General features: G+C 36.8%; 1 protein-coding gene across 2 annotated transcripts in view; it reads right to left on the bottom strand.

Moving 5' to 3' along the window:
* LOC134755935 (uncharacterized) overlaps nucleotides 1–22,384 on the bottom strand; it is a 115,125-nt gene that overhangs the window by 4,636 nt on the left and 88,105 nt on the right. For both annotated transcript variants that reach the window (XM_063692633.1, XM_063692634.1), the window contains exons 2-3: nucleotides 10,132–10,298; nucleotides 841–974 (exon numbers count right to left, since the gene is read on the bottom strand). In XM_063692633.1, the coding sequence (XP_063548703.1) occupies nucleotides 841–974; nucleotides 10,132–10,298 (301 nt within the window). The remainder of the gene's footprint in view (nucleotides 1–840; nucleotides 975–10,131; nucleotides 10,299–22,384) is intronic.

The following is a 22,384-nucleotide window of genomic DNA, read 5'->3' as shown; positions in this document are numbered from 1 at the left end:
TGTATTATTTTATGCATTAGGTAGTGACCAGTAAACCAGCAGTTTGAATGAATAGAATAATTTGATACTAATCAGACAATATATGTGGCGTTTGGGTGACAACTGCAGCTGCATTACGGCGTCGTTATTACCACCGCACCGCTGTATTTATCAATTTCCTTGATTAACTTTCTCCTTTTTGGAAAACTGTCTTATCAGTTTCGTGTAATCGTTTTCAGCTCTAAATTGGCCTTAATCACGTACAATACAAATTGCATTAAGGTGAAAACAACAAAATGGTTTCTTTTGTAAAGTAGCTCTTTCCTTCGACTTAAGACTGAACGACGCTGACTCCACTGAAGCGTAGTAAACAAGGAAAGCAAAATAGCTCTCCAGCTAATGCCCTGAATCGGGGTATATTGAAAATTAATATTTAATCTTCCCGCCGCTGTACATTTGTGTAAGTGGCCAAGCTTGCGGTTCAGATTGAATTTTTTAACATTTTAATTGGAATGATGATCTGCGTGCGTTCTATCGCAACAAAATGTATGTTTAAGTAGTTTTGGATGAACCTGCTCATAGTGCTCATACAATTATAAAAAGAATTTTAAAATTCCATAGTGTTACCAACTCGTATTTAATTATATTAAGATTATTCATGGACTATACCTATACTTTCTCTTACCGACAGATAGCACATCGCCAGAATTTTTATTTGCATCCCGCGTTTAGTCGTTTGTTGATTAATGATTATATATAAATAGGTAGACCTGTTATTAAGGTCCATTAGTTTCAAGTGTTAGGTATACAAGGGAGGAGTTAACCGTTGAGACAATATGTTTTGTATCAACATATAAGTACCGTAGTAGGATGTCATGTCCATGGGAACGAGCTGCACGAGCCGGTGGCACTTGGCGAGCTCCCGCAGCAGCAGCTGCGCCATGAAGTACAGCAGCACCAGCTGGGGTTGCTCCACGCATCCCTCGCTCGTAGACCTGCGTTATAATTATATCATTAAATTAAATTAAATCATGTCAGGTGGGATGCCACCTGCGTCAGTACGTTCGCCGTAACGCTGAGCAGGCGGCGTCCCTAAAGAGGGACAAGTACTCGGGGCTAACAAGCTACTTGTTTGTTCCCCTTGCCGTGGAGACGTCTGGGTGATGGTGCGCGGAGGCAAAATCTTTTCTCGGGGAACTGGGGCGCCGCCTGCAGGAGAGGGGCCACGACCCCCGCTCCGGGTCGTTCCTGGCGCAGAGGTTGTCAATTGCGGTTCAGCGCGGAAACGCAGCGAGCGTGATGGGCACCTTTGCGTCGGGAACGATGCGGGGTGGGTTATTCGAGTAGTTTTTATAGGTTACTTTAGTTTTATTTATAGTTAAGGTTTTTTTTATAGATTATTTTTATTTCTTAGGTATTTTTTAAGTATTGTGTAAGATTTAATTTGAAGTGTAAATAATTAATTTTCTGGAATTAAACCATTTATTCATTTGCAAGAATGTAGTACACAAAACAAGTTCTTACAATATAAAGATGTCCAATACATTCTGTTTAACAAAGCATGCAAAGAAGGCTTACACTAAACTAAATGACAAATATTTTTAAGTACCTAAGGTGATGATTGACACATGTCAATTATCAAAATTCCAGAAAGATTGTAAAATAAAGTATATAAGTCAATTAGTAGAATGTAAAATTTTGAATCACATATAATTCAATAATAACCAATTTGCATAATAATATTAATAATTATCGTGAGATTAGAACCGCCAGTTACTGCTAAACCAAGAATTAGGGCCAGTTACAACAACTACAATTTTGCCTACTTCTTTGTATCTTTTTGTTTAATATATCACTACATAGTATAAAACAAAGTCCTGCTGTCTGTCTGTCCCTATGTATGCTTAGATCTTTAAAACTACGCAACAGATTTTGATGCGGTTTTTTTTAGTAGATAGAGTGATTAGAGAGGAAGGTTTATTTTTCGTTTTGCGTTCGCTAGTAATAAAGTAGTATAAGTAGGAATTACATTCTTACCATAACTCGGTACTCTTAACGTCCAAAAACACCAGTTTAAAGACAGTATCGTTAATTATGGAAACAACTTAGCCGTTTTTTCTGGTATTATATTTTTATTTAAACATTACACATAGTTTAATTAGCGCTTTAATAATAAGGTACACATTTCGTCCTGGGAGATCGACGTAAAGCATATGGTTTGGACAATATTTACCCAATCCTCCCGAGTATAACGATTGTGGACAAATACTACAAGAAAATTTGCGGTTTGCGAACAAGACACAAATAAAAATCATACTATGTAAACAGCAATTACACATGATTCGTGAAGCGAAACATCTGGGCACACCTAATCATTTATTTTAGTTGGAAAAAAGTTTTGGGTCTGTGCATGGTGGCCTTTTAGAGAATATGGCATGTTACTTACGACAACTCCGACTTTGGTATACAATACTATATAACGATCATGGAGCGTTTCTATCGACCTGCTCTAGCCATGGTTCAACGCCATGAATGTCCGTAAGGCTTTGGATTTTGGTAGATTATTTTAGCTGTCTCCAGTGTTGGGCATTCAAGAATAAAATCATTATTTGAATAAGAATTCGTAAGAATAAAATCGAGTTGATTTTATTCCCGTCAAAATTATTCCAATAATTTTGGTCGGGACTAATTCGTATGTGACAAAATTGAATAGCAACTTATTCTTTTTCAAATGAATGTGATCATGATTTTTTTCCAAATAATATTCCTGGAATAAAAATGTAGTCTATAGGTATAGTATTGTAGTAAATAATAGTAGTTTCTTTCTTGTCTAATTAAAACATTTTTTATACAATATAATCTTACAAATTGACTGCCACATAGTCTTGGTACCCGTATTGCTTCAAATGTGATAACTAATCATCAGGTACAATTCAGCTGATCTGATCGGATGGTTGGTAGCGAAACTCTTCAAAAGGCTGACTGTATCTAAACTAAAGTAACAAATAAAAATACACGTTTTTAAAGGTATGATGAGTAATCTCTCGATGTAGTGAATTCCTATTACTCCCCGCTGGGCACAGATGTGAACCAGGCGCTTCATATAAATCATTCCCATATGTCCCCGCCTCATGTATCGCGGCGGTCACGTGGGGTAGGAACAAATGGGGAATACACTCTTGATTTTATTGTTTTAGAATTATTTTACTGTCCGAATTACTACCGAGACTTATGGTGTTTTTAAGTTCTTTTGATATTTAAAATTTGCATTTATTATCAGACGGAAAGATAACATAGGAACAGTAATAAAATCGTTTGACACACCGCCTGCCGCAGTGCTAACAAAGAATTGACCAGCCACAACTTAATCCTATTGTTATTGACAATGAGTAATAAATGACGGTCACGTGAAAATTAACACGTCAAATAATACAATTCATGCTGCGACTTTCTGCAAATCTAGCGATAAGCGTTGGACACTTTTCTTACCTGCTGTAATTTACTATCTCATTCACCTTCCGTGGGTGTGAAAAAGATAACATACTATAGAGTAAGGGTTATAGGGTGGTAGGAATAATATGTAAAATCCTAGCAGATTCAGTTTCAGTTACTTGTTAGTAATACGCTTGATAACATCTCGTCGATCGATACTTATAATGCATATATGATATCTTTAAATATATTATTTCGTATACCATATATATATATAACATTGGATGAATTAAGTGGTGAATCTATGATGTGAGTGGACAGTTGTGATGAACAAAATACTACGCCACCGGAATTTGCAGTTTCCGCAGCACAAACTCTGAACAGTGCCGTATTAGACATACTACTTGATGGGAAGTTCTTTGAGCTCCATGAGCTCCATTTAGCCATTATACAGAGTGGAAATAGATTTTGGGTCAGCGAGGGCAGCTACCAGATCCCGTGTTGCTAGGCGAAAATGGTCTTAGGAGACCTTCCTTCGATTTCAAATTAATGAAGATTGGCGTTTACAGATTTTGGAAGAAACATACAGGATGCGAGAAAATGGTCATTTTTGACATACTTTTTTGATGCTAATCGATCCCATTCCTGTCCAGGATCAAAAGCTTGTATGGGACCAAAAATAAATTTCCGGCTAGAAAAGCCATAAATCGAGAAAAACTTTCCCGATACAATTTGTAAGAAAATGAAAAAAGTTTTTTTTACATGTATTTTTTTATGTCAATCGATTCCATTTATATCCAGTATCAATAGTTTCCTTGGGGTCAACTTTCGGTAATGTACAAAAAAGCCAGAAATTAAAGAAAACACGTGTTTATTAGCAAGTAACAAATAATTTTAACAGCTACGGCTTCCTATTGTTGTATTGAGTAATGGCGGTTTTAAGTGCAAACACGCCAAATAATACTATACAATCCATGTTGCGACTTTCTGCACATCTAGCGATAAGCGCCGCAGGTTCTTTTTTTACCTGTCATTTACTGTCTTTTTCACTGTCCGTAGGTGTGAAAAAGAGATAGCATATGTAAGACCTTAAGGCTGATATGAGGTTGAGGTTGATATGAGTACATAATACATTGAACCATCACAGAATTTCGCTGTTTATTTTCTATATCTTCTATAGCTTCATCATCAAATTATCATCAACGTTTCGACGCCACCAAAAAAACCTACCTGTACCTATGTATCTACATATTAACATAAAACCTTTAACGCTAAAAAAAATTCAAATCTATCCCACCATTGAAAACAGGGGTGATATTCATTTTACAAACTATAACCAATTGTACTACAAAACTAATCCAATTCAGAATAACATTTTAATTAAATAAAACGTTATTTAGAATATACCTATATCTGGACTAATTATTCCGTTTTTTATTTTTCATTTAATATAAAAGTCACATGATTTGGTCCCTTTCATTTTATTCTGGACTAACGAGTGCAAGAATGATTCTTATTCAAATCGATTGGAATAAGAATAAAATTTCTGTTTTTATTCTTATTCTTATTCAAGTTAATTTTTGCCCAACTCTGCAGTCCCTCATTCCGCTTGCGTCAGAAATTGACGGGAATCCAAAATGTTGCGTGAAAAGTCGTTTTTATGTAAAAAAAACACATTTATTCTGTGGATGTTCAATTGAGCAATCATGAAAAGGAAACTTAGATAACATGTTTTATCAGCATATTAACCTTTTGTTTCTTTAAATCGTACCAAGGAGTCAGTGAAATAGTCTCAAGTTAAGCTCGATAGGCTTGTCCAAATTATATTTTGCTAGACGGTATTGAAAGCATCATGAAGTTCATAAAATAATATAAATGTAAAACCTTCTTATAACAGATATGGCTTATAAATACCCCCAGATTAATAGTAATACAAATACAAAATAATACACATGTCAACAGGCCTTATCTGTTTCCATAATTAACGATACGGTCTTTACTCTGGCATTCTGAATACCGTAGAGGTTATCAATTACTAGGTAGGTAGAGTTAGACCAAGAAAAGTCTGCACCGATTTTGATAGCATACGCAGTGCAAGTGTTATTTATAAGTCATAATTTCATAGAAGTTTGACGTTTAAAATAACACTTGCACTGCGTGTGCTATCAAAATCGTTGCAGTTTTGTCTTGGTCTGACTCTATGTACCTATTCTGTTACAACAATCTATTTTATGACCCAGCTGAGCTGTGTACACCCGGTCTTATAGTACGACATTAATGTACCATATTATTCTTACAAGACCTGAGCAATGCAAGCCTTCAAGTTGGACTTCAAATGAATCGAACCAAAACTCAAGTGATGACCAACAGCAGGAAACGTACGGTTACGGTAGACGGGCAGACTATACACTATGTTGACGAGTATATTTACTTGGGCCAGTTAGTCTCTTTCAGCAACAGGCAAGACAAAGAAGTAAAAAAGTAAATATTGTTCGCTTTTTTAATTTTAACTTGAATATCGTTTATCTAGCCAAAAACTTGATAAGTACACTTCAAATGTAATTTTAATCTTCGCACAAAATAATTTGGCGTTTTTTGCTCTTAAATTAACTTGAAAGAATGCTCCATTCTTTAATTGATATGATACGAGAGTTGAACAAATAGTTAAGACATAAGTATAATTATTTTACTTGTAAATTTTTGTTTCAAATCAGTCGTTTGAAAAATTTGGTCATATTAATTATCAATATAAAAGACTAACATTAAATAAGGAAAACTAGGAATCGATTCGGGAACTTTCGAGTTGCAAAATTTCTCCATGCTGATTAATTCGATTCAGAATATATAATCCCATGACAAATAGATCCGGGTCCATTTGCTCCCTAACTCCCCGGGCTGCGGGATCATCTTTCACTGTTTGCCTTCAGCTGCTGAATAGGCGTATATACGATAGTAATGAGCGCCTAAGTGTTATCGGGACTAGCAGCAAATGCTCATAAGACCTGACAACCTACGTTACGAGACAAGACAAGATTGTGCTAAATTAATAGATTAAGAAACTAGGCGCCTAATTTCGTTTATCAAAAAACGTACCTACGTTTTTACGTATATTTTTTTGTGTGTCTGTTTTTAAATGCGACGTTAAGAGTCCCCGGCAAGTCCGCCGAATTTTACCTTCCCATTCAACTGTTCGTTTTTTCGTATTTCGTTCATATTTTAAAACTATGGGTTGGATTGTAATGAAACTTTGCACATACAATAACATGAGGTATATCTGGGTCTGCCGTGACACTGCATTTTTAACCGACTTCAGGATTTCAAAAAGGAGGAGGTTCTCAACTCGGTTGTATGTTTATTTTTTTTAAATGTTGGTTACTCCATAACTCCGTCATTTCTGGACCGATTTTGAAAATTCTTTTTTTGATTGTAATTATATACATACAGATTGGTCCCGTTTTCGTCAAAACGCAGTTCTGATGATCGGATCCATGAGGAATCGAGGGAACTCCTCAAACGTTAAAGGCATACATATAGTGATTTTTGTATTTTCATCAACAAATCCAGCATTTACATTTAAAAAGGTGACATTTGATGAAGTGGAACTGCTGATGATGATCAGAACGGAACTCTTCAATGACGCATAGTTCACGTTTGGCGATTTGTCCTCTTCGTTATGTTTGTTAAGCAAGTTAGGTTTTCAAGACGCTGTTTTGTCAAGCTCGAGTTCTGATGATGGGATCCATGAGGAATCGAGGGAACTCAAATGTGAAAGGCATACATATAGTGATTTTTGTATTTTCATCAACAAATCCAGCATTTCCATTTAAAAAAGTGACATTTGATGAAGTGGAGCTGCTGATGATTATCAGAAATATCAGAATGGAACTCTTTAATGACGCATAGTTCACGTTTGGCGATTTGTCTTCTTTTTTATGTTTGTAAAGCAAGTTAAGTTTTAAAGACACATTTTCGTCAAGCTCGAGTTCTGATGATGGGATCCATAAGGAACCGAGGGAACTCCTCAAATGTGAAAGGCATACATATAGTGATTTTTGTATTTTCATCAACAAATCCAGCATTTACATAAAAAAGTGACATTTGATGAAGTGGAACTTTTTTGAACTGCGATCCTCACAGAACCGAACCTGCTATCAGAAAAGTGGGTTAGGTTAGGTTAGAACTGTGACCCTTACAGAAACGAAATGCTATCAGAATATTGGGTTAGGTTAGGTTAGAACTGTGACCCTTACAGAAACGAAATGCTACTAGAAAAGTGGGTGGTTTTACCTCCTTTTAGTTAGGCAAACGGTGCTGTCTTTTTCATTTAATTGTATGGAGTGCACCACCAACAATAAGTAACCTCTCAACGGCATCCCCCATTGAAGTCGGTTTTTTTTTCTTAAAAAATATGTATATATGTTTCAGTTTAACATAGTTCGAATATAGCATAGTTTTTTAGTGTGGCAAGTAAGTCATTAGTGTAGCAACATGCATATGACATCCAGTTGGCCAATGGAAAACTAATGGGTGTTGCTACTACAAATTAAATCCACATTTATTTTAAATATCATTCAAGTTTTTTTATATTAGTAGCGTAGTTTTTCATATACACACGTACCTATAAATATACATACTTATAATATACACATACAATATATACATATATAAAGACAAAACATAAAGAGCTTATACATACATTATGAATCTTACATAGTGATCGCAGATTTAGTTCATTTGCTATATTAGTGTTAACTAACTTTAATCGCACTTAAACTATCGTGAGACATATTTCAAAATATTTATCAGTACGGTTTTTACTCACTATTATTTTTAGTCGCTTTTGGCGACATGTTTCGGATTCTTTGGGAATCCATCCTCAGGCACGAGTGTCCGCGGCGGTTGTACGTCGTGCACTGCCCGCGCCGCCCGCCTCGTCGCTCGTTGCGCACGCGCTGATGGGGCGGGGGGCGCGGGGCACACACTCGGGCGGGACACTCGTGCCTGAGGATGGATTCCCAAAGAATCCGAAACATGTCGCCAAAAGCGACTAAAAATAATAGTGAGTAAAAACCGTACTGATAAATATTTTGTTAACTAAATTTGTTTAGAAGGACATTATGTAGTGTTATGTTACATAAATATTTGTTACAATAAAAGTCATCATAAACCATATGGTATGTTTATGTCTGTCTGTATCGACCCCAACCACTACCGTCCTTAGGGAGTGGCCGGTTGTTACACTTTCCCTTTTTTTTTCTAGTTTGATCTTATGACTAATACAGCGTATTCAGGTATGTACAATATTTTAGTATTTTTACGTAGACAAATGTATAAATTACGATTCAAGTTACTTTTTTCCCAGCTAACTGGTAAATTAATAAAATTATTGATGATCGAACCAAAATCGTCACAACCTACGGTTGTCTACCCTAATATTATTTCTTAAAGGTGATTGTATCCAGTTACAGTCACGCGCATAACGTACCTTGTTAGGTACCTAAGAAATAAAAGAATATTAAGTCCTTTATGAGTTTTTACTATAAATAGCGGTTTTATTATCAGTGCTTCGCGTTTTTACTTCTTTTGCTTGCTTTAAACAATCGGAGTTCAGCCTATTTCTATTATGCCATTTGTCCATGTTCATGAAAGAATAGTAGATTATATAGGTAATAATATAAGAAATAATAAGGAAGAACAATTTCTCGAGTTCAATCTTAAGAACATGTGTTCAATATCTGTCTCGTTTTTTTGTCGCTGATCGCTATGGGACTCTTCAACATTTCATTTCTTTCACATCAAGTGCAAATGGAACCAGTGTTCGGTTTGCTACTCGTCCGGTCGTCATCCTCCTCACTTGTCGGTTTCAGAGAAAAGTACCTATACTGTCATAATTAGTTCTGCTTCGCTTTTGACTTCCCGGATAACGACTGGTTTGTCTTTTGAAATGCAAATAATTGGGTAAAGTTTGCATAAATCGGGCGACTCAAATTTATCCAATTTGTCTATTTCGGCGTTGGCGAGTGAGAAACACTAAATGGTTTGAAGCCGTACTTCTAAAGCGATATTTTTATATTCAATTCAAGGTATCGCTGTGTTGCGGCAAGGCTATCCAAGGATCGGGATTGAAACCATGAACAGGTACATAAATCAACCTAAGGTGCGATTCGAGCAACCACGTAATACATTTTGCTTGACTAAATAAATTATGCACGTTTCGTTTTCTATTAGTTAGGGTACCATTTATCTAGTTCTGAAAGAACATTAATTTAACCGCAGACAGATCTGTTGCCCCGAGGGCCAATTTAGTTCGGAACTAGCACCCGTTTGTTGAACCTGATACAATGGGCCCATTGTTCCGATCACCGTTAAAATTTATGGCTTATGTTACCTTGTGAAACATATATAAAATTACTCCAAGCATTATACTCGTATTACTTGAACGAGGAAAGCTAAACATTATTTTTTCGAGCTTTCAACAAATGAGATTTTTATTAGGAATGGGTACTTAACCTACCTTACATGTTTATTGTAAAATTTACGGTGCCTATTTATATTTAAAATTTTCAGGTACAATTACATTCAATTATACCTACATGAAAAAATATAAATTAAATAACCTCTAATTTCCTAAAGCTTAAGTTACTAGTGGCTATGTGGATGCTTACCGTACTGAAAAAAAAAATGTACGGTGTAAGGTTGAATTACTGTAAGGTAGCTTACTTCTTGCAGTTGGGCAGCACGAGCTGGCTGGTCTGTTTGGTGGCCTCGACGCAGGCGCGGCGCAGGCGGCGCACGCGCTCGCGCAGCTCTGGGCAGTCGGGCGGCTGCCCGAAGTGGATCAGCAGGTCCCGGAACAGCGCCAGCTGCACGTTGATCTCCGTTATTAGCTGTTGAACGTCAAGATAACATAAGTCGTTGTTATGACATGACTTAATTTTTGTGAATTAATTTAGGACACGTCTGTATTTATAAATTTTTAAATTAAAGAAAAAAAATAAAAATTCACCGTATCGCAGCAAGTTTCAAACTAGCGACCATTCGGAACACCGGTGCGAGCGGTCTGATTTTGATTATTTGAGCTACCGAAGCTACCGTATGAATTTTATAGTATATTTTTCAGCAGGAGCTGAGCAACTTTATAACAGTAGGTACCTAGTACAGTCAGTAGCAGAAGTTGCTAAGCGGGCGAGGTGTTCTAAATGATCTTGACGTGACTAGAAGTGCGTGTTAAGAGAATAAGAGGGTGTCACGGTAATTTTGAACACCTCGCTCGGTTAACAACCTGCTGCTGACTGTACTAGGTACCTACTGTTATTTGTATTTGGTAAGTTAATTTTTACAAGCTTTTCCCATAGCTTATGGTAGGAAACCAGGTCAAATGCCTTCGACAGATCGAGAAAGCAGGCGTAAACGGGCGTCTTTCGGTCGGTATAATATTTGACAGCATGCTTAAGACATACAATCGCGCTATCAGTTGATAGTTTGGGTCTAAACCCGAACTGATTATCGTGCAACTTAGCAAAGTGATTTAGATGTTTGTTAAGGAGGCTGTCAAATACTTTGGCAATCACCGTAGCTAATGAGATCGGTCTGTAGTTAGCCTTATCTCCAACATCTCCCGTCTTATCCTTAATTATGGGGACTACAACCGTTCTCATCAGCTCAGTCGGCAAGTACGAATGTCCAACACATAAATTAAACAATGTAGCCAAAACTGTAGGCAAGTGTGAGCCTGCATACTGCAGATGCTCAATGCTGAGCCCGTCAACTCCAGGAGACTTGCCCCTTGACATTGTTTTGATTGTTTTAGCGATTTCCTCAGGAGTAAACTGCAAGACCTGGTTATTATTTACGTGCTGAGGTTATAAAGTTGCTGAGGTCCTACTCGGGTAAATGTCACATAAATATTCCAACTAATAATATAACGTTTAACTTTAACAACAGACCTATCTATTTTCGACGTTTGTAAGAATATGTATTAAATAAGGCACATATTTAACCCGGACGGCTAAGTAACCGAATTTAGGTTGTCAAAATAATAGAAATGAGTACTAAAATTAACAGATTTATATCAACATCGGAGCTTTTTAATAACTTGATATAAGTTATATTTTAATGTCTTTACAGCTATTGCTTTATTGCAGGCAGGGACTAAGTAATCGGATTGTTAATAGAAATAATATATGAGCTACCTATCATCCTCCACTGAAAAGCGATTAGGCACGCGTAGTAAATATAAATACTAAATACTTGTATAAATAAATAGATAACATTTATAGATAAAATCATTATAATTCTTTTTCATTGATCTCTTTGAGATTCTAAAAGTAATTACCTAACAGTAACAACATTAATTAAGCAATCCTAAATTAGGGGATTTGTCCAAAATCTCCAGGCACCAAGTTCACAAAATCTCGTTTTCTCCTGTACCATATGAATGTGAAATAAACTTACCGACTTCAAACGGGAAAAAATAAAATATTATCTCGTTTTATATGCGCTAGCAAACTGATACGTTTGATTTGTTCCGAAATACCGTATTATACCCCGCAGGTCTACTCTTTAGATCTTTAATGGCATCTACCGTCATGCTACACCATTCGGTTCTTTCATTACGGAGGCCTGAATTGCTTGAAACAGATAGTTACATTTCGGGGTGACCCATGGCAACCATCCGCGATAGGGTGTCGCTTTTAGTGCGGTAAGCGTATGCGATTAACATCGATGGACCGACAATATTGCTTACTAATAGCATTGGGCCCCAGGGGTTTCATTCTATAAGCTTACCAACTGTAGGCGAGTATAAATAAGCCCGAGTTAGACAAATGTAAATTTGGTTTTAGGTTTTAGGGATCGAGATTACCCTTGTACTGGTTAACGAAGAAGAACAATAAGCAAAGGTTTCAGTTTACATGGTTTTCGATCGAACTCGGAGATTTGTGCTCAAGTTAGGTAATTTGGTAGGTTCGCTACGTTATATATAGTTATTTTGACAAATAAACAGTTAATCGACGCTAGTATCGTATTGACAAACACAGTATGAATAGTTTGACTGTTACTTATGTATATATTTATAACCTCTACACAAATTGCCCTCACAGCAACTCATACGAAAATTACAGTTATAGTAACTATATGGGCCATTTTCAACCAAAAGGGTACTTATTGTCGCTTGTCAGTAAGGCGCTATTTCCATATAGCTTCAACTAGAAATCAACCTTATCGACAAGCGACAATGTGACACCATTTGGTTGAAAACGTCACATATGGGCTATTTATTTAGGTTGTCTGGTAAATAATGCCTCTTCGAAAGCCTGCAAGCTAACAAGTGATTGAGTGGTGCTCTCTTTTTAAAACAACGTAGCAGAAACGCGCGCCGGGACGTGAGTTTGCCATAGTCCCGGACAAAAGACGTAAAAATAATACATTTGTAGGGCCAATTTTATTTTCCACCGTTTGAAAGGCGTTGTTAAGAAGATATAAAGTCTTTTTAATGTCACGGGTTTAATAAGTAAAATTTGTTACATTTAAAATATGTATCTGTAACTGTTATATATATAAAGACCAAATGAGAGAAGGTGCATTGAGGGTTTTATCGAAAAACAACTTTAAACAAAATTATACCTAATACTTATTAGCTATTTTAATTACAATTGTTATCCTTTAGTAACTCTAGTTACTTTTTATACTTTACAACATTTCCTTTTCATACTGGACACAATATGTCTGAATGCAGACATGCATGAATTTGCATGGTGTGTTTTTTTTAGGGTTCCGTACCTCAAAAGGAAAAAACGGAACCCTTATAGGATCACTCGTGCGTCTGTCTGTCTGTCCGTCTGTCACAGCCCATTTTCTCCAAAACTACTGGACCAATTAAGTTGAAATTTGGTACACATATGTAAGTTTGTAACCCAAAGACGGACATGTAACGTAAACAAATGAATTTTCAACATGGAGTATTAGTTTTTAAATGGGAAAATTAAAAATAAAGTTTTTCAAACTATATCGTGTTACATATCAAATAAAAGAGCTCATTTTGAGAATCTCAAATATTTTTTTTTGTATTTTTAAAATAAATAGTTTAGAAGTTATTTGAGAAAATAGCTAAAAAATGACCATTCTTCCCCATTTATCTCCGAAACGACTGGGTCCAAAATTTTGAAAAAATACACAAAATAGTTCTTTACCTATGGTTGGAGAGCCGGCAGTAAAGTTTCGAACCAACGTGATACCGCGATGAGATGCACAATGGTTTCCCATAAAACTGATGCTAAGTCCGAATTTGATAGTCTGCCACGGCGGAACTAGCCGAAAGTACAAAAAAAATAGCCACTTCCGGTGCGAAAAAGGGGGGGTCATTTAACCCATCTGATACTGCAATAAAAGCTATGGCATCAGTTAGAAATTTACTGGTAGATACAGAAAAGCGAAATCTGCCAGTATGATTCCTGCCGGAAGTGCTTGGCATACGCTCTCAAAGGTGACCATCAGGACCCCTAAATTAACCCATCTGATACCAGCATGAAACCAATTCCAGTCGGTAGATATGAACCTTCTCTTCAGGAATATATAAGTCTGCCAGGGCGCTTTCAGCCGAAACACCTTGACATACGAGATTATGTGGCGCAACATCCGTGGTACCCGTATAACCCGTATTTTGGAATTGTACATATTACGGACATTTCAAATACTGCAGGCTTATTAATTTATTACTCTATGCTTATATTTGTATATTATTACGTTATTAATAACACATATTTATAATAAATTAAGTTAAAATAAATTAAATAATGTGATTAATATGATTAATAGTCATTGAATTAGCTATATGAATCGTTTGTCTTTGTCTGTCATTTTGACTTATGTATTTGTAAGAAAAGGATAAAACGTAATTTAACTAATTCAGGCTCGTAAAGTTTTACGAATAAGGGGGTATTAGTATTCATAGCTAAATCAGGCTTGTAATGCGACATAAAATGATTTTTGGTGGTTTCTTTTACGCTTGAGGCGTTTTTTCACTTATTTGGTGTATCTAATCACTATCTTATGGGTAGGGGAGAGAGGGGCAAGACGAGACGGGGTAGCGGCTTTATATGGCGACACGACTGACCAACCATCAGAATCCCGTTAACGCATGACGATGCGTCGCCATCATAGCAATCAGTTCGCACAGTGACCGGCTAGACAAATGGTGTCGTTAATTATTTATTTGCAAAAAAAACTGTTTTTGCCATATTCCTTGTTATTTTAGGGTTCCGTACCCAAAGGGTAAAAACGGGACCCTATAACTAAGACTCCGCTTTCTGTCTGTCTGTCTGTCTGTCCGTCTGTCACCAGGCTGTATCTCATCAACCGTGATAGCTAGACAGATGAAATTTTCACAGATGATGTATTTCTGTTGCCGCTATAACAACAAACTATAACTAATTGTTTATAACACCTGTATTCATTACCTGTAATGCACAATTGATGAATAAATGATTTTAAATAATTCTTAAAACATAATAAAATAAATATTTAAGTGGGGTTCCCATACAACAAACGTGACTTTTTTGCCGTTTTTTGCGTAATGGTATTATGGTACGGAACCTTACGTGCGCGAGTCCGACTGGCACTTGGCCGGTTTTTGTGTTTATTTGGTTTGCGTTTGTTTACTTATTATCACCAGCACATATATACTATTAATTTATTCCTGTGGCCCAGCAATCACGCCAACAGCTAAGGACTTGTTTGGTTTCAAGTACGGTTTTTTTTAACAAAAAACTTTCGCATTTCATTAGGCACATGGGGCAAGATGGGGTACATCTTGACGGTCGTAGTTTTAAAGTGATAAACTGATAAAGAATTGCGGATTTGAATTTATTTATTCTTCTCTTGTAGAACGGTGAAAAGGTATAAAAGAAAGTCAAATAGAGGAGAGTGGTTAGAGGCCAAGAAAAAAGCGGTGGATGCTGTTATAAAGGGAAGATGGGGTACATGTTAGCTGTAAACACATTTTCTGTCCTTCAGACGACTTAAGAAATAAAAGTAAAACAGTTCGTGAGAAGTTATCAGACGATGGACCCAATAGCCAAAAATTGAAGTTTTGTTTAGGCCCTAAATATAATATTTCTATGAATCATTCTTATCTTGTCCCGTAGGGGTTCCCCATCTTACCATACCTAGGGACAAGATGGAGAGAAGGCACTTTCGGCCATTTTAATTTATTTTTAATTTAATTATCTAACAAGAGAGTTCCTAGTAAGTGTTGATTATGAAAGACTGATTACCAAAGATAAAATTAAAAATAACATAAACTTAAAAAGAATAGCATTTTCAGTTTTATTGGACTTGAAACATTAAGTATCCCGTCATGCCCACCTCTCCCGTACATTTCTTGACGTTGACGCAAGAATGACGTAGTTTAACATTCAGGGTGTTGTTTTATAATACTACAAATTGAGATAACTAATTTATTGACGACCGGTCTGGCCTACTTACTGCCTGCAAAGCCGACTGTCTTGGGTTCGAATTCCGATAAGGGCATATATTTGTGTGATGAACTTTTCACTTCCATAAAGGGCTATACTCCAGATGTACACCTTAATCAGTAGCTTCTTGCTTTTACATGATAAACGGGATTTCAATAATTGTTTCTTGTGGTTGAAAGCTTTTTTTGCCATATATCAATCCTTGCAACGATGTCTGGTGTGCACCTGGAGTCCCTGGTAATTAAGCTACCTAAATATTTAAAACTTTCAACCTGCTGAATTGGGATGTTGTTGAGAACTATTGGAGGATGATTAGTTTTGCATTTTGAAGTTGTAAGGGTCTTAGTTTTCTTTATGTTTATCTTTAAGCCTAATTAGTTAAATACTGTGTCCATTGTTAACATTAGTAGTAGTAGTAGTAGTAAAACTCTTTATTGTACAAAAACAAACATATAAAACAAGAGAAAAACGCATCATTTGTACAAAGGCGAACTTATCCCTTTCAGGGATCTCTTCCAGTTAACCTATGAGCAATTGAGGGAGAATTGGAGAACGGTAGACATCAAAGCTGTACTAAACGGCATAAAAGAAAATATTTAGTTTCCTAAAAGACAGGTAAACCTATAACCTACAGTAGACATTAGATGTTCTAGTTGAGCTGAAGTTTCTGCAAACGCCGCGATGTCGTCTGCAAATCGTATAAAATGTAGTTTCTCCCCATTTAATTTTACCCCTCCCTTGTCTATTTCAAATGTAAATTGGAAACGGGACTTAATCGCGTATTTAAGTTTTAAGATTTACCTCCGACGTATCGAGTACGGCGTTGTCCCCGTGGTCTCGAAGAATAATGTGTAAAAATCGTGAAAGTGAGATATATACATATATGTATAAGTTTTCTTCAATTGCATTTATGGTTTGTTGTTGGCAAATACTAGTTAATAAATTCGATGTCTATGACAACTAAAACTAAATAATTCTATTCACCCCTTTCTTTCTTTTCTTATGTATATCGATCGACCCCGTTTTAAGGATGGTTATCAAGAAAATTGCTGGTTTTCTTTGATTTTCTCTGAATTAGGCGGGTAAAAATTGATTTCACAAGTGCACAATTGAAAAACTAACAAGGGACTCAAAAAAAACCGGCCAAGTGCGAGTCGGACTCGCGCACGAAGGGTTCCGTACCATTACGGAAAAAAACAGCAAAAAATCACTTTTGTTGTATGGGAGCCCCATTTAAATATTTATATAATATACAACAGGCATCAGAAATACATCATCTGTGAAAATTTCAACTGTCTAGCTATCACGGTTCATGAGAGATACAGCCTGGTGACAGACGGACAAACGGACAGACGGACGGACAGACGGACAAACGGACAGACGGACAGCGGAGTCTTAGTAATAGGGTCCCGTTTACCCTTTGGGTACGGAACCCTAAAAATGATGTAAAATGTTCATATTTGGATTATTGGTAAAAAACGTCCTTGACGTTGAAAATCCTGTCTTTTCACACCCGTTTACAATAAGTATGTAATAATAATAATTTTGTTCATTTTGGTAAATAAAGAATATTGTAATTTGAAATTATTTTATTATTTATATATAAGGTGCTAACAAATTAGCTACAGAATTTTTACGAGATGGTACTTTGCACTAGAACAATTAACTTTTAATAGAAATTAAGAAAATTTCACATAATTTTTATTTTATTTACCGAACAAAATAAATATACTATAATTCTATCTAAAAAAGAATCATCATGTATTTAACTGCTTGTGTGTCTTAAATGTCATTTTCAACGTGTCATTTGATTTATCAACGTGAAGTGGCCAGTTAAGTTTTATATTTAAAAGAGGTTTTAGAATCTGTTCAATGAGGTATCATTTAATTATCTCATTAACAGAGTTTTTTTACAAAGCAAATTTGTTTTCCAATTTTCTCAAAATAACATCATAAAACCTATAATGTTTCATACTTACATATACTTCAGGAGCCGAGTACTATCAACTGTAAAGATATCGGTAGCTAATTTGTTAGCACCTTTATAAGGCAAACAAAGAAGTACAAAGCCGTAAGCAGGTATTAAATTAATGCCCAAATTATATTGTGTATATTAATAAATTTGAAATATATGTTATTAATGGCATAAAAATATACAAATATAAGCATTAGGTAATAAATCATAAGCCTGCAATAATTAAAATGTCTGTAATTTGTACAATTCCAAAATACGGGTTCCACGGATGTTGCTCACATAATCTCGTATGTCAAGGTGTTTCGGCTGAAAGCGCCCTGGCAGACTTATATATTCCTGAAGAGAAGGTTCATATCTACCGACTGGAATTGGTTTCATGCTGGTATCAGATGGGTTAATTTAGGGGTCCCGATGGTCACCTTTGAGAGCGTATGCCAAGCACTTCCGGCAGGAATCATACTGGCAGATTTCGCTTTTCTGTATCTACCAGTAAATTTCTAACTGATGCCATAGCTTTTATTGCAGTATCAGATGGGTTAAATGACCCCCCCTTTTTCGCACCGGAAGTGGCTATTTTTTTTGTACTTTCGACTAGTTCCGCCGTGGCAGACTATCAAATTCGGACTTAGCATCAGTTTTATGGGAAACCATTGTGCATCTCATCGCGGTATCACGTTGGTTCGAAACTTTACTGCCGGCTCTTCTACCACTATAGATATCAGGAAAACCTATTAGAAATGTGTAGTCAATCGTGAGTCGGACTTCATTATTAAGTTTTTGATCCGACCCTACGGGTTTTTAAAAACTCACGTTTCACTTAAAAAAATACATTGTTAAAAATTGTGTAATGTACGGAGCCCTTGGAACGCGAGTCCGACTCGCACTTGGCCGGTTTTTTAATTGAATTCACACTAGAAATGTTGTTGCTTTGAATTTTACACTTATTCTTAAGCTAAGGTAATGGAATAACAACTAATCAAGCAATCCGTCTTTGGAATTCGCTCCCTCTAACGATTAGACAAGCCCCAAACAAGCTGACTTTCAAACGAATGCTCTACAAGCACCTGCTAGATACTGTCTAGTGGGACCCCCCCCCCCCCCTCCCCCCTTCCCGCACATGCAAATATATATTTATGTATATTATATGATAAATTTGTATATGTATTTATATTGTTTATTTATGTAGTTTATAAAGGTATTATAGTATATAAATATTACTAGTTTGTATATTGGCGTTAGTATTAGAATTTATATTTAGAAATTATTTTTTTCGCATCGCACTGCACCCACCTTAACAATTTCTGTTTGGCCCAGTGGTTGACTGGTAGAGAATGCCTCAAGGCATTAAGTCCGCCTTTTGTACTTGTTCTTGTGCAATAAAGTTTAAAATAAATAAATAACAACTAATACTCTTATTTCGCTGCCTGGCAAGTTTTGATTATAGTCTTATGAAAGGACACGGCACATTCCTAAACATAACATCTGAACAAGATTATCGGGCGGCGGTATGCATCCAGGTACAGATATAATGGTCGTAGGTATATGTCTACATGACAGCGTGATAGAGACAGCATCCGTCTCTTTCAGGCGCGTGATATTAAAATGTGACACTCGTATTTTATCACGTCGATAATGCCATCCAAAATTCGAGTCCATAAGAGATAAGTCCGGCAAACATTTTTTTTATTTAAATTCATCGTGTGTTAAAACACTCGCGGGTAAAATACAACTTTGCACCCTTGTATAACAAATAACTATTAAGGGATGATTTTGAATGATAAATATTTAAATTCATTATGCACATTTAAACAGTGATTAAACTAAATCTAAACCTAAATTAGCCTGAGGCATTGTTCCCAGGACACTGGCCGCGTTCCCCCTCTGCACAGTGAGGCTGAGCTTCTGCGCAAAAAATGCGCCAGCTCGTAGGTCGCCAGACACCCAGACTAGTTTGGTAGAAATTTCTTTTACTAGTTTTCTGGTGTCTGACGACCAAGGACCGAAAGTTTCAATCGCAAGTGCCGCAAATACATAATTAGTTTTTAGAAATGCATATTTGCGGCACTTGGCAATTTGGGCGTCGTCTGCTGCCGACCCTGGCTTCCTGGCAGAGCGCTGGACGTGAGATGGGGCCAGCATGTCAACGCATGTTACATCCCACGCCAGGGGCCGCCCCAGGAACCAAGGTACGAGCGAGCAGCCGTCGGGCCTTTTGCCATCCGCCGCAGATAGACCAACTGGCTCCAGGGTTGCTGGTATGGAGACGGTAACGAGTGCTCTGCGGATTAGATCGTTTAGAGCCGTGTGTCTATAAAATCGGCCCGCGCTTGACTGGCAGTGGAGTCCGTGGTGCCCATAAGCGTCAACATGGCTTCTGCAGCGGGAGCAAGCGTGTGGCTCGCAGACTTTTAAACCTAACCTGAGGCATACGGCTACGCGCAGTGACGCCGGGTCCAAAAGGGAACCAATGTTCCGCGACGGCAAGGCGCGCAGCCAATGCCCTGACTCGGGTTCCGATACTGCGAGCAGTCTAGCGCGTTCACAGGGGTTCGAACTATTGTCCAAAAGGGATTCGTGGGTTGTTTTTATTTTTATCAGGTCCCAGGCTGCTTGGCTGGCTTTTTCGGTAGGTGGGCTCTCGCCGGGATTTCCAGCACTCCAAGTTGACTCTGCATCTGCCAAGCTCGCCACTACCACACCCTTGGGATTGGTGACATTAAGCATGCCACGGATGAGATGGGCGACGCTGTGGACAGACGAGAGAAAAGCGGGGAGAGCCAGATCGCCCGTAGAGCGAATTCCCAGGCCACCATAATTAATAGGCAGAGTAGCCTGGGACCAGCTTTGAGAGCTGAAAGAGACATTTAGAATTTTGCTAACCGAATTTTTTAATATGTTGTCTATGGATGACGTGAGACTCGAGAATTTCCAAACAGGGCTACAACGTAAAATGTATAAAAATTTAGGAGAAAATAAACACAAACGTAAGATGTAAATTCTGCACACTATCAAAAAAATAAACGTGTACAATTGCACAAATTTTGAATACCTAGTAAATTCATTGCATTCCTAGTTTGTCGTGTAAAAATAAACGCCTAATTTTGTTGCTAATGAAAATTGTGTTAAGGTATTGACGGAGGTAATTCAGGCATAAATCAATTCCAATGGTTAGTGCTGATAGGCTTGCGGCGCGCTAGGGTAATTAGCAGCCATAGATTACCTTCCAAAAGTCCCGCATTAGGAAATATATTTTTCTTAAACATGCTATGTAATATTGATATTACGTTCTTTATATTAGGCTGGGAAGTATCACGACTCCGGCGCGGCTAGACGAGGGGCCTGTAATGAAATTTCATACAAAGTTGCAGGCCTAGGCCGGGAAGTGGCTCTTTTTTAATTTCCATTTCACATATATTTGTGACACAGCATCATGGCATTCAGCCAAAAAAAAAAACTATAACCAATATTTGCTTATGGTTCGGAATGACATTCTGCCAATACCCCTTAAAAAAAAACAATAAACGATAATTAATATATTTTGCAGTTTTATTTGTATCGAATTTACAAAAAATATATAAATAAAATATTATTAACAAATTCCAATAATATTGAATTGCAAATTTACCTACAAATACAGATTTAAAATATAGTTGGTCAAACCAGTTTGTCAGTAAATAAGAACAAAAAAAACTATACTCATCCTTTTCTTTTGGGTGCTAGTACCAGTGTAAGACAAAGATAGTATGATTATCTCTGTCTATGTTTGAAATGAGACAGTCCTTTGACAAACTATATTTCATTTAAATATTAGCGGTAAAAATGTCTACTCAAACACGCGTTGGTGTTTTTTTAATCGTTTTGGAGGTAAAGTTGAACATTTTTCATTTTGTATCTGTAATTCTGTTTTATTGGATTTATTGTGCGTTGTTTATTGTGTTATTTAATATGAGTTCCGACGAAAATATTAAATGAATACCTGTTAATTATACTCCATGTTTAAGGCAACAATGTATGTGAAGCATAATATCAACATAAAAAACGATGTAATCTTAGTTATGTGGCTAAAACTACAGTCAGAAGGATGCAAGGCGAAAAATCAAAGATACATAAATATACCTTTGAACATTTGTGTAATAAATTGATTAACTACATGTGTAAAATATACGACACGTGTGATAAAGATAGGTACAGGTGGTAGTTATATTTTGTGCCTAGTTTACTTTTAGTTTCTTTAGAATTAAAACTTTGATTTCGTGGAGATTTCTTTATTTTTTTCATTGCATGTTTGAGAAAAGCACTATACATACATCGGCGTGAAAAGGGGTTGTCGGCCTCATAACTATCCGGCCTCACTACGTTCGGCCGTATATATGCATTCGGCCGGCAACCCCTTACTTCCCGGCCTCTGTAGTAATGTACTATTGAAATACTTGCGCGCACAGGCGCTAGTACTTGAACAGTATTACGCCGCAAACCACACCACTCTCTTGCATCCTACATCATATTATACTAACCCACAATGTTT

Source organism: Cydia strobilella, chromosome 3, assembly GCF_947568885.1.
Source record: "Cydia strobilella chromosome 3, ilCydStro3.1, whole genome shotgun sequence".
Taxonomy (NCBI): Eukaryota; Metazoa; Arthropoda; class Insecta; order Lepidoptera; family Tortricidae; genus Cydia; species Cydia strobilella.
The sequence above is the reverse complement of the archived record's forward strand: the minus strand, read 5'-3'. Positions and strand labels throughout refer to the sequence as shown.